The sequence below is a fragment of the Sinohyriopsis cumingii genome, chromosome 18 (assembly GCF_028554795.1).
Source record: "Sinohyriopsis cumingii isolate HCF-2022 chromosome 18, ASM2855479v2, whole genome shotgun sequence".
Lineage (NCBI taxonomy): Eukaryota > Metazoa > Mollusca > Bivalvia > Unionida > Unionidae > Sinohyriopsis > Sinohyriopsis cumingii.
In genome coordinates this window covers 36,056,397-36,069,234 of record NC_142978.1, presented here as the reverse complement: position 1 = coordinate 36,069,234, position 12,838 = coordinate 36,056,397, and the positions used below count along the sequence as shown (strand labels likewise).

Genomic DNA, 12,838 nt, shown 5'->3' with positions numbered 1-12,838 from the left:
TTTAAATGGATTTTAATTCTACAATTTTCCAAATCCTGCACATGCACTACAAAAGAAAATTTTGAAGTATTCCTGATCTACGATACAGTTAAGAAAGAAAGTAGCAGGAAAACCTAGTCATTAGTAAGGAACACTTTTAATCAACAACAAAGCTAAACTTTACATCATTCCTTTTCTTGGTAACAACTTAAAATATGTAATGTCATCTACTGTTTGAAGAATTTAGGGATTGGCATAAGAAACTACACAAAATCAACGCATGAAATTGGATGATAAACTTTGCACTTTCAGTTTAGTGTTTACATTATCTGTAAATCAGTAACAACAATTTTGAGGTGATATCCACAAACAAGTTGGAAAGTAGACTAAAGTGTGATCAAACACTCTTTTAAACCTCTTACTTCAGTACAATGCAATGAAATGATCTGATTACATCTCAACATTAAACAAAGGTCCACATGTGACTCATGGATTTTATGGGACATGCACATATACAATTATACAAAAGGGCATGTAGTACAGGTTTACAAGTGTCCCATTTACTCAGCAATAATGTTGAGAATCACATCAAATATTTAACAATCAGTCATTGTACTCTTATAATTAATGATCAATTAACAATCAACTTTTACCCCCCCCCCATGATGATTTGATTAAACCATGCATTGTTTTTTGAGGTTTTTAGCAGATGATACAAGTTCTAACTTCCACTGAAATCTAAACAAAAAGAATCACACAAATTTGAAAATTAAAATAAATGTTCTTTAACTTTAACCTAAATAAATAAATAAATAAATAAAAGAAAAGAAAAAACTTGCTTATGAAGGAAACATTTTGAAAGTATTTATTCATTACCTCTGAATAGCTCACTACGTCAATAAATGGCCAAAAGTCTGATACATACTAGTAAAATCATGTGGAACTAGATTTAACAAAAAGATGTATGACCAAAACTGAAATAAACAATTTGCAATGAAACATACTAATGCTCGCTCTAACTAACTGTAACAGAACTCATTAGTGGTGTGATTATTACAAGTACAATTAATATGCTTATGTGTGTCTTGCATTATGAGGCTTTCTGACCTTAAACCATGTTTATCTCTAATAATGTGGTGATACAAAAAGTATTATTTTCCAATGAGTTCGTTTAACTGAGTACAGTATGAAACATTTATAGTTTTTAAAAATGTACGTCCATTCAAGATTTATATTGTATCGTTTAAACTGTACGTCCATTCAAGATTTATATTCTATCATTTAGACTGTACGTCCATTCAAGATTTATATTCTATCATTTAGACTGTATGCCCATTCAAGATTTATATTCTATCATTTAAACTGTATGTCCATTCAAGATTTATATTCTATCATTTAGACTGTATGTCCATTCAAGATTTATATTCTATCATTTAGACTGTACGTCCATTCAAGATTTATATTCTATCATTTAAACTGTATGTCCATTCAAGATTTATATTCTATCATTTAGACTGTACGTCCATTCAAGATTTATATTGTATCATTTAAACTGTACGTCCATTCAAGATTTATATTCTATCATTTAAACTGTATGTCCATTCAAGATTTATATTCTATCATTTAGACTGTACGTCCATTCAAGATTTATATTCTATCATTTAAACTGTATGTCCATTCAAGATTTATATTCTATCATTTAAACTGTATGTCCATTCAAGATTTATATTCTATCATTTAGACTGTCCATTCAAGATTTATATTCTATCATTTAAACTGTCCATTCAAGATTTATATTATATCATTTAGACTGTATGTCCATTAAAGATTTATATGCTATCATTTAAACTTACATGCAGCAGAGCCTCTGTTTAATTAAGGCTGAAAATATTTCATGGAATTTCTTGTGGTTTGGATGTCGACTGAAGTGACGCTCATTCTGGTACTTCGAGCTGAAACAAAAAAATACCACTTCCAAAGTAAATCTGAGAAAGCATTTAAAAGGATATGCCATGGTTGCAATGCAAGTGAAAACTCTGTTTTGAGTTGGTGTTCTTAAAAGGAAACAACTTCTTTACTGTGAAAATCATGCCTATTGAATGTGAATAAAAATGAAAATTAATTGTCTTCCAACCATGATATATCATAATGGGAAATTAGCCTTAAATCATAACATTTTACCTGAGGTTCGGTTTCAAATAATTTACTAAAGAGTTCAGTACACTTTAATGAAATACTCAATTGCAAAATCATTAAAATTATGACAATTTTACAAACAGGCTATACTCATCTCACTTATACTCATACATTTTTCACAAAAATGGGAAATTCACAAGAAAATGCCCTCTCACTGTTCTTATCACTGAAAAGTACAATCAATGGCTTCCACTCTTACTAGTTAGTCACTTACGCACACACATACAACACTGCATATGGACCTGGTACAACTGTACATACAAGGAATTACAGTCACTTAAAACTTTTGTAAATATTTGTAGAATCCTGGGGAAACTAAAAAGCTAACCTGAACTGTTCCAGAGCATAGACTTCTGTTGACTGGTGTTGATGAGCTCCAGATTTTGGCTGAGGGACTGGCCACTGGTCAGATTTACTTCTACACTGACCATTCTCATAATTAATTGATGGAAGCTGAAATAGAGATACTGTTTATATAATGGACTGGCAGATCTGGGTCATTGCAGTATGTCTGGAGTAACCAGTAGGACAACATGTTATCTTTGTGGTTAACTAAACTTGCAAGTGGGTGTATGGAGTACAAACTATAACAGTAATTAAATGAATCACAGATTTTACGAATAACTGAACATAAATTTGAAGCACAGTTTTATGCTGAATAATAATTTTGCAAATTTTGTTCATGAACTTTCTAAAATTCTTCCTACTGTGTAAATTATATGTTTGTGAGTTCATACAAGTTTGTGAATTTATATACATTTGTGAGTTTATACAAGTTTGTGAAGGCCAACAAAATTCTTATAGCACAGAGCAAAATTTAGGTATCCTCAAAAAGGCATATCATATATTTTCACTTGAAAGTCAAGTCAATCTGCAAAAGAACAGAGATCCTGAGCTGCTGTAGCATAATGTCCTTGCAGATCAGGGTCTCTGTTGTTTATTCTACTGTTTGCTCCTAACAAACTTCACAGACCCAGATCTGCCAGTGCATTATGCAAAGGCAGATCTGGGTCAGTGCAGTTTGCATTTGGACTCATAAGTAAATACATATGGTACAAATTTCTAGATAAATGGAAAACTAGGTAAAATCCTTCAAATACAAAGTTATATTTCTGTTATAAATCATGCTTTTTTAAATGAATCCATTCAAAATTATATGTTAACTCAACTTTTTGCAACGATCACGCCTATACAATATTTCTTTGAACAGAGTTACTTTTGTTGTGTGTGTGTGTGTTTGTGAATTTGCACTGTTCACTCAAAAAGCAGTCCACATGTCATGTTTGAGATCTTTTGCAGCAACAACAAGGGGAACTCCTTTCACCGTCGCATGTTCTGACCACTCTGCAGTCCAACCACAAATGAATAAAATTTAAGATGCAGTCCCATGTATTTGTAACAAAATAACCGGGTGGGATTTTTGATTTACAGCAGAACACTTTTTGTTGGTGATACAAATACAATGTTTAATGCCATTATGACTTGAATGAGAAAAGAATTATGATTAAAATGTGCATATAATATCCAAATATTGGATCAATTAATATAATCCACACGAACTAAATAATGAAAATACAAATAAATGACCTTACAAGCACAAGGACAAGGGGTGAATGATTTGTAATGATTTCACAACAAAAGAATGATGTGTTTTACTCAGATAGTAACACTGTGGTAATTTACTCATAAGTAAAAATGTATTCACTCAAATAGTGAAAATGATGAAAACAAAGGGACAGATGTACAAAATATCTTTACAGTCCCAAAAACATACTGGGTATTACAAACTCTAAAGATTAGCCCACGACTAAAAGATTACATGTATGGAGTTACAATCCTTCACCAGCACACTTGGCTACTAGTCACACTGGTCAATCACAAAGTCAGTATTCCAGGTTGGTCAGTCCAGCAGTCAGCGCCCACCAATCTCGGTCAGCAATGCCCGCTCACCTGCTACTCGACCAGCAACACCGTTTACTCAGCTCTACGGCTGCTATGGTTCAGCTTCACAGCTGCTATGGTCAACTTCTAAGGTTAGCTCTGCAGCTGGTACCATATTGACTTCAATTATCACTCTGGTCAGCTATACAACTGCAACGCCGATCACTCTGGTCAATCTGGTCAGCTATACAGCTGCATCTTGGATCACTCTGGTCACTCTGGTCAGCTATACAGTTGCGATTCTGATCACTCTGGTCAGCTCTACTGCTGAAGATGTGCAAGTCCTTAAAGTAAACCGCTCACTGACAAGGTGTTCCGTAATGTGAAGATTTAGTCTTACTGTGAGGCATTTTATACACAGACGATGCCGCAATACATCGTCTGTGTGCTGGAAGTAATCAGTTCTTCCCATCGAAAGCACTTCACACAGGTGGCCTAGGATGAACCGAACTCACTATTTTGAAATCTTTGTACAATATAAATATATCACCCTCGGATATCGTTTTACACAAATTACAAAACTTGAGTACATGTATTTAATAAATAAAAGGATTTATACAATTCTGTGACAGTGTTCTTTGATTGGCTTGCCAGCATTTTCATTTCTGAACTTGTCAAAAACCATTTTATAGGTGTTACTAAATAGCAAAATATATTTTGAACAATAACTTGTGTCAAATTCATTTACAAGTACAGTATGTTGGATGCCATATCCATGTAAACATCGTCAGTGTTAATATGTATCAAAAGTGAATCAGTGTCTGTGCAGAGCATTTTGATATGATCTTGGTAAATTGGTTTAATCATGTCATAATAAAACTCATATATGAGCAGCTGTGATAAATCCAGCATGGATGCACCAACATAAATTGGCTTTGACAACTTCAGCTTGACTTTCTAGCTAAGAGTCTGCTGTCAAACAGTTTGCATAACTGATATGCTGTGTCTGTTAAGAGCCTTTGAAGTTGTTCTTGTTCACAATCAAAGCCAAAATGTATACGTCTGCAGAGGTTTTCCATTGTTTTCCAAATGCAGCATCGCTGATGAGTTTAAAAAAATATTTCTCCAAATTATTCATGACCTCTCTGTGCAGATACATATTAATTTGAATGTAGGGAGCATCCAAAACTGAGTTCATTCGGATATTGCTGGTATTTCTGTTACTGTTCTATGTTGTCACTCACAAGATATAACGTGAACACATGTGCCCATACAAAACATCCGCTGTCCTTGTTTTTCACATTTATCACCAAATGTGGCAGAATATACATTGATACTGGTATGTAACTTGAACATTGGAGTGGTATGATTGGGGAAGTATGCAGTTCAACTGATTTGCATCTGTCAAGAGTCCAACTTGCATTGGTATACTAAATTTCCAATGTCCTGAGAATCTGTTTCATGCTTTAACTGATTTCGTAATTGATAGCCTTGGTGTCTTGATGGATTAAGATAATAAGTGGACCGCCATGAATGCATGGGGTTTTGATTTTAAACCCATCCTTGTCTCATGACTCATGATTAAGTGGCATAGTCAAATGTGCACCAAGAACAATACCTTCTTTAACTCCAGAGGTACCAGAGCATTAAAACTCTGATATGATTCCAGGAATCATCTTTTTCTAGCATCTTTGCCTGGCACATATGCATAAATAATTACATGATAATTTTCAAAATCACCATGATTCTTCTGTAATTGAAATCAGGTACTTGCAGGTCTCGTCAAGTAACATATTTGACAGCCTCAGCGGTAATAGTGAATGTGATGTGTCAATCGTTATTTTCATACTTCTCTATTTTCTGCTCATTTGGTCAGCATAGGAATTCTGATATTTAATCATGCTGCAGTTTCACGAAGTTGTGTCAGACTGATACAGAGCAACTGTAAGACCTAATAACACATGTATGTAAGCCTTTCTTGCACCTCTTGGTATTTGTACATTATGATCATGCAAATATAGATTGTTTCAGCTGTTGCATTGTTAATGTTGTTGTTACATACAGCAGTGGTTCATTGGAAGAAAGTCATTATGGTCATTTACTGCAACTCATGTATGCAAACTTCTCGCATACTGCTTGGTATTCGTATCCAATGCTGTCAAGCGAGTTACTTCAACTGATTTACGGCAGGCATACTGGCTTTTATGGAAAATCATTGTCTAATTGTAATGAAATGTTTTATGCATTTTTACTTTATCAGGATCAGAAACTGTCATCACTTAAATCCTGGCAATTATTTCGCTGACTTCTGTATCAATTTAATCAATGTCGTTGGGTGTTTCTACAATCATATCATCTGGTGTTTCCACGATAATCATATAGCGTTTCTACAATCATATTGTCTGGCGTTTCTATGATCATACAATCAGCAAATCTTTGACGGCATGCACAATAATACTCCTTAACAGCTGTCTGCGTGGGTTCGAGTCCAAGGCTCGGCTAGCGTGGGTATGTGGGAAAGCCTGCCAGTAGCTTCTCGTGGGTCAGTGGTTCTTCCTGGGTTTTCCAGGGTTCTTCCTCCACCAGTTATACTGGCCGCAATATATAGCCTATCTTGTGCTGAAAAATGGCGTTAAACTCTAGAACAACAACAACTCCTTAACAGATCTGCATGGTCTGCAATGCTGATTATGAGACTGATAACATTTCTTGCACTGCTTGTACACTGACTACACAGTTTCTGTCTTTACATCTGAATATCATTGCACAAAACTCACAACACTGCATCTCCTGCTTAGACTCCTGATGTTCTAAAAATTTCACATTCTTACAAAAATGTGTCATTGGTTAGTCCGTATATTATAATGCTAACATCATTTCTTTCATTAACTTATCCTTAATGATCTTCATTGCTACTACTATATTTGCTAATGGTATCATAGAGTATTTGCTACTCATTTCATTATCCACATATATGGCCTACTGGATGGTCTGTTCAGTATCAAACATTTCATTTTTTCCAGTGCAACAACATATTATGGCTTTTCACATTTTTCTCATAGGATTGACCAAGTCTAAGCCATTGTGTTTCCAAGATAATTTTGAAGTTGATTAATTTACCATGATGCTCCAGATACATGCTTGAAAAATCATACCAGACCTTATACGCTTTTATGACAAAGCTCTATGATGCATTTGAAAGAAAAAGCAGCTTAAACTTTTCTACAATGTTAAAAAGACTCTATTCCTCTGGTAATATAGTCCCATGATTGGATATATTCTTTCCAAATATTATATGCATCAATCTCTGAATTTTTTGCTATCTATTCCATAGTTTATTGTTTAATAATGTTTCCACACAATCTCTGTTACAGTCAGTATATATAAACAGGGAAAATAAAATATAGCTACATAAATATTGTCTGGAATATTGTATACATAATTCAGTGGTGATCAAGGGATTCTCAATATAGGGAGTACATGTAGTCACAATGGCTGCCAGCAATTTTCCTTTCCAATATTAGTTATGTCACCAATGTGCACATTAAAAAATCACCCTTAGCCCACTAATATCAACCACGATAAATACCTGAAAATTGCTTCAACACAAGTGTCAGCATGATTATTTCTAGTGCATTAGTAAAGTCATGGTGTATAGAAGGAGTTAATCTACTTCAGCTATCAAACTCTATAAGCCGGGGCACTGTAATACTACTTAAGCAGACAAATTAGTATATTAGATTTAATTTCTCTACTTCAAGTGGTTCCACAGAACTGTGCTAACAAGGGCTGTCAATATTTTTCAGAAAGGTCCAAAAATGTGTTTTAAAAAAAAACACCTGAAATTTTTTAGTAATAGCCCCAAAATCTAATCAGGTCATCTGCTTATAAATACAAATATGCCTGTTAATTGTTCCTTCCACCAGATTAAAATATTAACTGCAAAGAATCAGGAGTAAGCATCAAATGTGTGGTGTCTAGTTCCATGCAGTAGACATCTACATATCTTAAAAACAGAAAGCTTGAATGCAAAGTCACCTGATATGTTCAACATTTTGAAATCAGTATTAAAGAGACTGACTGAATTTTATGTGGCTCTAACATTTACAAATTCTGCTCTGAAGGTTTTGTGACTGTAACAGAACCAACACAAACATAGGTGTGCTATCCAATCAACAACTATAAAATATGGCTTTTAACCTATGCTCCGTTAGGCTTAATATCTAAGTACTTTCTGCACTTTAATATGCTAACGTATGTTTACATATTAAGATAAAATACTCTCCAAGGCTTTTTTTCCACATTTGATATTCGATAAAGCTGCTGACAGCCTAAAGTTTGATATGTAAATAAACAAGTTAGAATTAACAGTTCTAAGATGTTTCTAACTTTGTTCTCTTTATTTCAAATGGAGACAAGATCCAACCTTCAGAAAAACATAAAATTTCTGTTGTTGTTTTGTTGTTTTAGGGTTTAACGCCATTTTTCAGCACATGATAGGCTATACATGGCAGCCAGTATTAATGGTGGAGGAAGAACCCGGGAAACCCCAGGAAAGAACCACTAACCCACGAGAAGCTACTGGCAAACTTTCTCACATACCCACATTAGCCGAATCCAAGACTTGAACCCATGCAGACAGAGGTGAGATGGCAGTGATCCGTAACGGAGAGCACTTTAGACCACTCGGCCACTTGGGGCCCCTGTAATTCTGTTATTACAAATATATGTATTATAGCCATTTAGAGAAAATAAGCCCAGAGGGCCCCCAATCTGATAAAAGTCAGATCTCCACGTGAAGATCTGAGAGCGACTGCTTAGAGGTCATGTTCTGGTAAACTTTGAATTAGCCAATGGAAATGCAAGCTTTCAGAATATGAAGGTAAATCAATCATTCAGTGCACATTGATGCTCTTCAGCTATACTGCTCAGCCTCCTAAATGCAAAGATATAAATCTTCATCCAATTGGCTAATGAAATTTGCAAGTATGGTTATAACATAGGTCATCAGTACATGACCCCTAAGTGATTACTGCCAGATCTTCATGTAGGACAGTGGAGATCTGATTTTAATCTGATTGAGAGGCCCCAAACAACCAAATTTTAATTACCAAGCATTTATCCTAATGCCTCATCTGACATCCAAATTTCCATCTCCTAAGTTCATCATCAGTATTTACTTTGATACAAGGTTAATAGAGGGTACCTTGTTTTTTTTTTTTCTGCTAGAGATAAGAGCTTCACAAGGTGTCACCTGTAGGTGATAAAGTACAAGCATGAAAATCCTCACTAGGTGTCACCGCTTGATTAAACATACATAACTGAAGACTGATTTCATGTATCCAATCACATTAAGTGCCATGTACTGTTTTTATTGTATGTCTGCATATTCCTATGGTACTTTTAAGAAGTATTATCAACTGGTGAGGTCAAGTGACCAACCCAACACTCCCCAATGATGAAGTGTAGGGATTTCTATATTGATGACCCACTACCTATCCCTACACTGACAAGGGAAGCAATTGGAGGCTGCAATTGTGAAGTGGAGGAAATCAGAGTACCCAGAAGAAGAAAAAAAACATGCCGCTGGAAGAAAAGTGGACCCTTCTAATTATCACCTCATTACCATTGGCTGGGTTTGAACCAGAAAAACCCTGGTCTGCAACTGAACACAGTTCAAACTTTAGTGAGTCATAGATTCAGTGCCAATAACCACCTGGCCACCACTAGGCCCATTTGACCATATTTGCATACACATATACTCACAAAGCAAAACAAACTGACATTGGTCAATGATTCCCATTACAACCAATAACATTTACTCTTCTATTCCCATTTGGATGAACATCACATTAAAAGTTTATAATCTTATCAAGTGCATACTACTGATAATTTAGAAAACAGCCTGACAGGAAATCATAAGCAATTTTGAAAACCAGCACTAAATAGCAGATGAGGGTCCCATAACCACGATCAGCTAATCTAGACATGTGTAATATATTTTTTATGTAATTCATGTGCTATTAATATAATGAGAATTGACTTCAACATTAATCAAAATTTAGAAAATAGCATTTCCATGTGGAATTTATACAGTGCCTGGGATGTGTCTGAAATGAAATGGAGCTCAAACTAACAAGTCCCATTTGATTATGCTGATGTCAATGGTTCTGTGTTTTATGTTTTCAATCAGTAATGGTATGCAGGACTTGAAATTAGCTTGGCCATGCATAACAGTGTCTGTCAATATTTTATGAATCATTATCATTTTTAAAATAGATTCACATTGACATAAGATTGTGCAATAACTGAAAATGAATGACAAGAGCACCTTTTCATTACCACTACTGGTATATAGTGAGGTATTCTCTTTTTTGAGGAATTCACATGGCATGATAATTGGCTTGTGATTTGAATGAGGCTCACATAGTTACCCACCAAAATAACCATTTACCTACTTGCTTACATACTAACTTACTTACTGATTATCTATTTTGGGTTTGAAAGTAATTTGTTTTACTTTGAAAGTAATTGGCAAAGGCTGTCAATCAAGATTTCTTCACAAAATTTAAATCTTATTTGTTCATATATGGTATTTTTCTAGAAGCTCCAATCGCACAAGAAAACAATGCAAATTAATACAAATGTACTTTTTTATTTAATATCAGAAGAGATTTTGATAATATTCCTTGCTGCCTAAACCAAACTGCTCTTGAATTAATGTTTGAAATCTTAAGGGTAATGCAAACATACAAAACACTGAATCTTAGTTTAACTGGAACCAAAACTATGGAAGTACAGGGCAACCAGATCAGCTTTGTTGGGCAACCAGACTTCTCAGTGGGCAACCAAGATTTTTAAAAAGTTTTGGCCACTCTTTTATCAGCACATAATTTATTTTTTTATCATATCAAAAATGGCCAGAGCTGGACACCAACATTTTTGCCCATATCAATTGAAATGGGAATCCTTGTCTGAACGGTCAAGTGCCTTTAAGAGCTAAGCTATCCTTGCATTTGTTCAATATTCAAGACCTTTAAATGTCAGAAAAGTGAACTTTCATTAGAAATTGCATCAACTTTTGAAAAGCAATTAAACTTTGGCAGCACAATAAGCTGATATAAAAGGAAAGTGTTTTTTACTGTTTCTTTGGAGAAGCTATGAATACCTTTAGTCCCGTGAATTTCACCATACATTAACCTGCTTGGAAAGTAATTTAAAAACTAGCTGAGTTGGCATAATATTTCTGTATGCCAAAACCATGGATACAAAATATGGCAACTGGAAACGGGAATCCTTGTCTGAACGGTCAAGTTCCTTTAAGAGCTAAGCTATCCTTGCATTTGTTTAATATTCAAGACCTTTAAATGTCAGAAAAGTGAACTTTCATTAGAAATTGCATCAACTTTTGAAAAGCAATTAAACTTTGGCAGCACAACAAGCTGATATAAAAGGAAAGCGTTTTTTACTGTTTCATTGGAGAAGCTATGAATACCTTTAAGTCCCGTGAATTTCACCATACATTAACCTGCTTGGAAAGTAATTTAAAAACTAGCCGAGTTGGCATAATATTTCTGTATGCCAAAACCATGGATACAAAATATAGCAACTGGTATATATGAAATGTTTTTACTACTTTGGTAGTGTAAAGCTAGATGCAGTACTACCCTGCCTTATAATTAAGTACACAATACATGTAATTTTACTACCACTTAATGAAATAGGATGAATGAATAGGCTTGCCTTATAGCAGAAACCGCATTAATGTGTATATACTGGCTTATATGTGGAGTCCAGACTGCACAGTTAATGAATGGCCTCCTAGTGATGATGTGCTGCATTATGTCACTAAAATTTTCATTTTCAACAGCTGACTTTGCTTTAGTGAATTTAGATAAAAAGCAGCACAATGATAACTTCAATGAGCTAATTACTGTAATTTTAGGTCACAGTTACCTGTTGTTTACTGGCTGGTGTATTGATGAGGTTAAGGAGTTTCTTCAAATCTTCTATTTCTCTGGAAAAAAAAGACAGATTCTTGTTAACTTATTGAAGAATGGCTAAAGGCCATCATGATTAGACTGAAGCATCAGGTGTATCCATAATGTTTCTAGAGGAGTTCGATCTTGAAGAAGAGTGGTTTGTTTTTACCTGAACCCCCTCTAAATTCATTACTGAAAGTAGGCTGCCAAAACCAATATTTATTTTGTGATGCTGTCAGGCTATGCACAATGTTCCCATGTAATCATGCAAGTACCAGGTCCAGCTGACAAGGTTAAGAATAGGTAGAAAACACTCAATATCTTTCATTATTATTCTACATATGTTAAACTCTAGGCAAATCAAGTACATGTTCATTTCCCAAGCAAACTTGTTTTTTATTTGTCTTGAGCTGCCATACAGTACATTTTAAACATATCTTCAGCTAACAAATAGTAATGGGTCTCAGGCAGGGGGGAAGTGGGTGTCAACTTGCAATGGACTGGCAATCTGGGTAAAGGTGGGGATCTTCTACTCTCTGTCAAGAACTAATAAGAGTCCTTCAAAGGGACTGAAAAACAAATGTCCATAAATTTAATACAAGACCATTTCTTCTTCTTAACTGCTGAGCATTGAAAACATCTCCAATATTCTTGAGCAATATCATTTTCAAATTAGCTGCCTGGATGTAAGAGCACTGCCATTTTCATTTAGGACAAACTAGACACCATTAAAAGACTTGTCTCTTGAAATCATATGTTGATATACCAATCCATTCAGATGAATCATAGTGACAAGATTT

The 12,838-nt window shown here is 34.7% G+C and overlaps 1 protein-coding gene across 1 annotated transcript in view; it reads right to left on the bottom strand.

Annotated features, from left to right (window-relative positions):
• The window catches only part of LOC149776399 (serine/threonine-protein kinase Nek10-like), a 130,873-nt gene that overhangs the window by 75,402 nt on the left and 42,633 nt on the right, over nucleotides 1–12,838 (bottom strand). The window contains exons 3-5 of the mRNA XM_089940776.1: nucleotides 12,013–12,073; nucleotides 2,504–2,628; nucleotides 1,833–1,931 (exon numbers count right to left, since the gene is read on the bottom strand). Coding sequence (XP_089796902.1) covers nucleotides 1,833–1,931; nucleotides 2,504–2,628; nucleotides 12,013–12,073 — 285 coding nt within the window. The remainder of the gene's footprint in view (nucleotides 1–1,832; nucleotides 1,932–2,503; nucleotides 2,629–12,012; nucleotides 12,074–12,838) is intronic.